This window comes from Trypanosoma rangeli (genome assembly GCF_003719475.1).
Source record: "Trypanosoma rangeli strain AM80 chromosome Unknown Tra_15.4_contig_00267, whole genome shotgun sequence".
Lineage (NCBI taxonomy): Eukaryota > Euglenozoa > Kinetoplastea > Trypanosomatida > Trypanosomatidae > Trypanosoma > Trypanosoma rangeli.
Window position 1 is genome coordinate 14,081 of NW_021706013.1, and position 1,904 is coordinate 15,984.

The 1,904-nt window shown below is 54.8% G+C and overlaps 2 protein-coding genes across 2 annotated transcripts in view, besides 2 other annotated features; both read right to left on the bottom strand.

Annotated features, from left to right (window-relative positions):
- The first annotated feature begins 208 nt into the window (after nt 1-208).
- Nucleotides 209-245: a microsatellite.
- A 313-nt stretch (nt 246-558) lies between these two features.
- TraAM80_06917 (phosphoglycerate kinase) lies at nt 559-1,818 on the bottom strand (the record flags this gene model as incomplete). Its single annotated transcript, XM_029383739.1, has 1 exon — nt 559-1,818. One exon carries the CDS (start codon nt 1,816-1,818, stop codon nt 559-561), a length of 1,260 nt encoding a protein of 419 aa, XP_029236397.1.
- A 31-nt stretch (nt 1,819-1,849) lies between these two features.
- Nucleotides 1,850-1,886: a microsatellite.
- Nucleotides 1,887-1,890: 4 nt separating this feature from the next.
- The window catches only part of TraAM80_06918 (phosphoglycerate kinase), a gene marked incomplete at both ends in the record, with an annotated part of 1,122 nt that continues 1,108 nt past the window's right edge, over nt 1,891-1,904 (bottom strand). Inside the window, one exon of the mRNA XM_029383740.1 lies at nt 1,891-1,904. This exon is cut by the window's right edge and continues 1,108 nt beyond it. Coding sequence (XP_029236398.1) covers nt 1,891-1,904 — 14 coding nt within the window.

Sequence of the window (1,904 nt, forward strand, 5' to 3'; positions counted from 1 at the left end):
CAGCACGCAGCTGCCGCCAGAATGCAGCACCTTCTGAATCGTCGGCAGTGCGGAGCGGATGCGGTGGTCGTTCGTGATCCTCCCATCCCTCACGGGAACGTTGAAGTCCACACGGAGGAGGACCTTCTTGTCCTTCAAATCGAAATGATCAATGTTCTTCTTCTCCTTCAGTGTCATCTTCGCGCTTCACAGTTGAACTGTTGAACTTTTTTTGATTTTTTATTTAATTTTTCGTTTCTTGTTTTGGCCTCAAAAGTAGTTACCGTTTATATATGTGTATATATTGGACTTTGACAAATATCTGCGTGTATGCGCACCGGCACCGCGGGAAGGCCACGCACACACATAAAAAAAAAAAAAGAAACGCCAACGCGGGTGGCAGCGGTGTGAACTGACACGGCAGGCCGCAGAAGGACCAACACGCAGAAGCAGAAGAACAAACGAAAAAAAAAAAGGAGCACTGACGACGCACGACACGCTGACAGCCGAAAAAAACAAAAAACAGAAAAATAACTTTTGCAGACCCGGAACGCGCACGTTGGCAGCGCAGCCCGTATTCTACTCCTTGTCGTCCAGCACGGCGATACCGGGGAGGACTTTGCCTTCCAGCAGCTCCAGCGACGCCCCACCACCGGTCGACACGTGCGACATGCGTGGGGCCTCGCCACTCAGCTCCGCCGCACTCGCGCTGTCACCGCCGCCAATAATGCTCATCAGCCCCAGTTCCTGCGTGCTTTCGCCCATCGCCTTCGCGATCGCAAAGGTGCCTTTCGAGTACGGCTCCATCTCAAAAACACCCATCGGGCCATTCCAGATCGCGCTCTTGCATTTCCGTACAACCTCAACGTACTTCTCAATCGTCTTGGGGCCGATATCCAACGCCATGTAGCCGTCAGGAATGTCCACCCCCTCCGTGACCAAAGGCGACTCTACAGCCTTGAACTCCGTGTGGCACACGTGGTCCACGGGTAGCATCAGCGTCACCTTGCGATCCTCCGCCTTCTTCAACAGCGAGCGTGCAAGCTCCAGCTTGTCCTCCTCGCACATCGAGCTCCCAATCGTGTGGCCCTGCGCCTTCAGAAACGTGTACGCCATCGCGCCACCGATAAGCAGGTAGTCAATGCGCTGCAGCATGTTGTCCAGCAGAAGGATCTTGTCGCTCACCTTTGCACCGCCCACAATCGCCACAAACGGCCGCGCCGGGCTACCCAGCACCTTCGCAAAGTAGGAGATCTCCTTGTCCATCAGGTAGCCCGCGGCACCGCAACCAAGCACCTTGGGAATACCCGTCATTGTCGCACTGTCACGGTGGGCAGTGCCAAACGCGTCACTGACAAAAACATCGCCGTACGACGCCAGAACCCTCGCCATGGCGTGACGCTCCTCCTCCTTCTTACTTCCCTCCTCATGGTAGAAGCGCACGTTCTCCAGCAGCACAACGCCGCCAGGCTGAAGCTTCTCCACAATAGATGCCGCGTTCAGGCAATCCGGCGCAAACGTCACCGGGAGATCAAGAAGTTCTTGGAGGCGTTCTGCCACAGGCTTCAGCGTCGCTCCCGCCTCGTATCCAGGCACGTTGCCGTCGACGCAAGCAGCAGCAGCACTCATCGGCGTGCCCTTTGGCCGGCCAAAATGGCTCATCAGCACGCAGCTGCCGCCAGAATGCAGCACCTTCTGAATCGTCGGCAGTGCGGAGCGGATGCGGTGGTCGTTCGTGATCCTCCCATCCCTCACGGGAACGTTGAAGTCCACACGGAGGAGGACCTTCTTGTCCTTCAAATCGAAATGATCAATGTTCTTCTTCTCCTTCAGTGTCATCTTCGCGCTTCACAGTTGAACTGTTGAACTTTTTTTGATTTTTTATTTAATTTTTCGTTTCTTGTTTTGGCCTCAAAAGTAGTTAC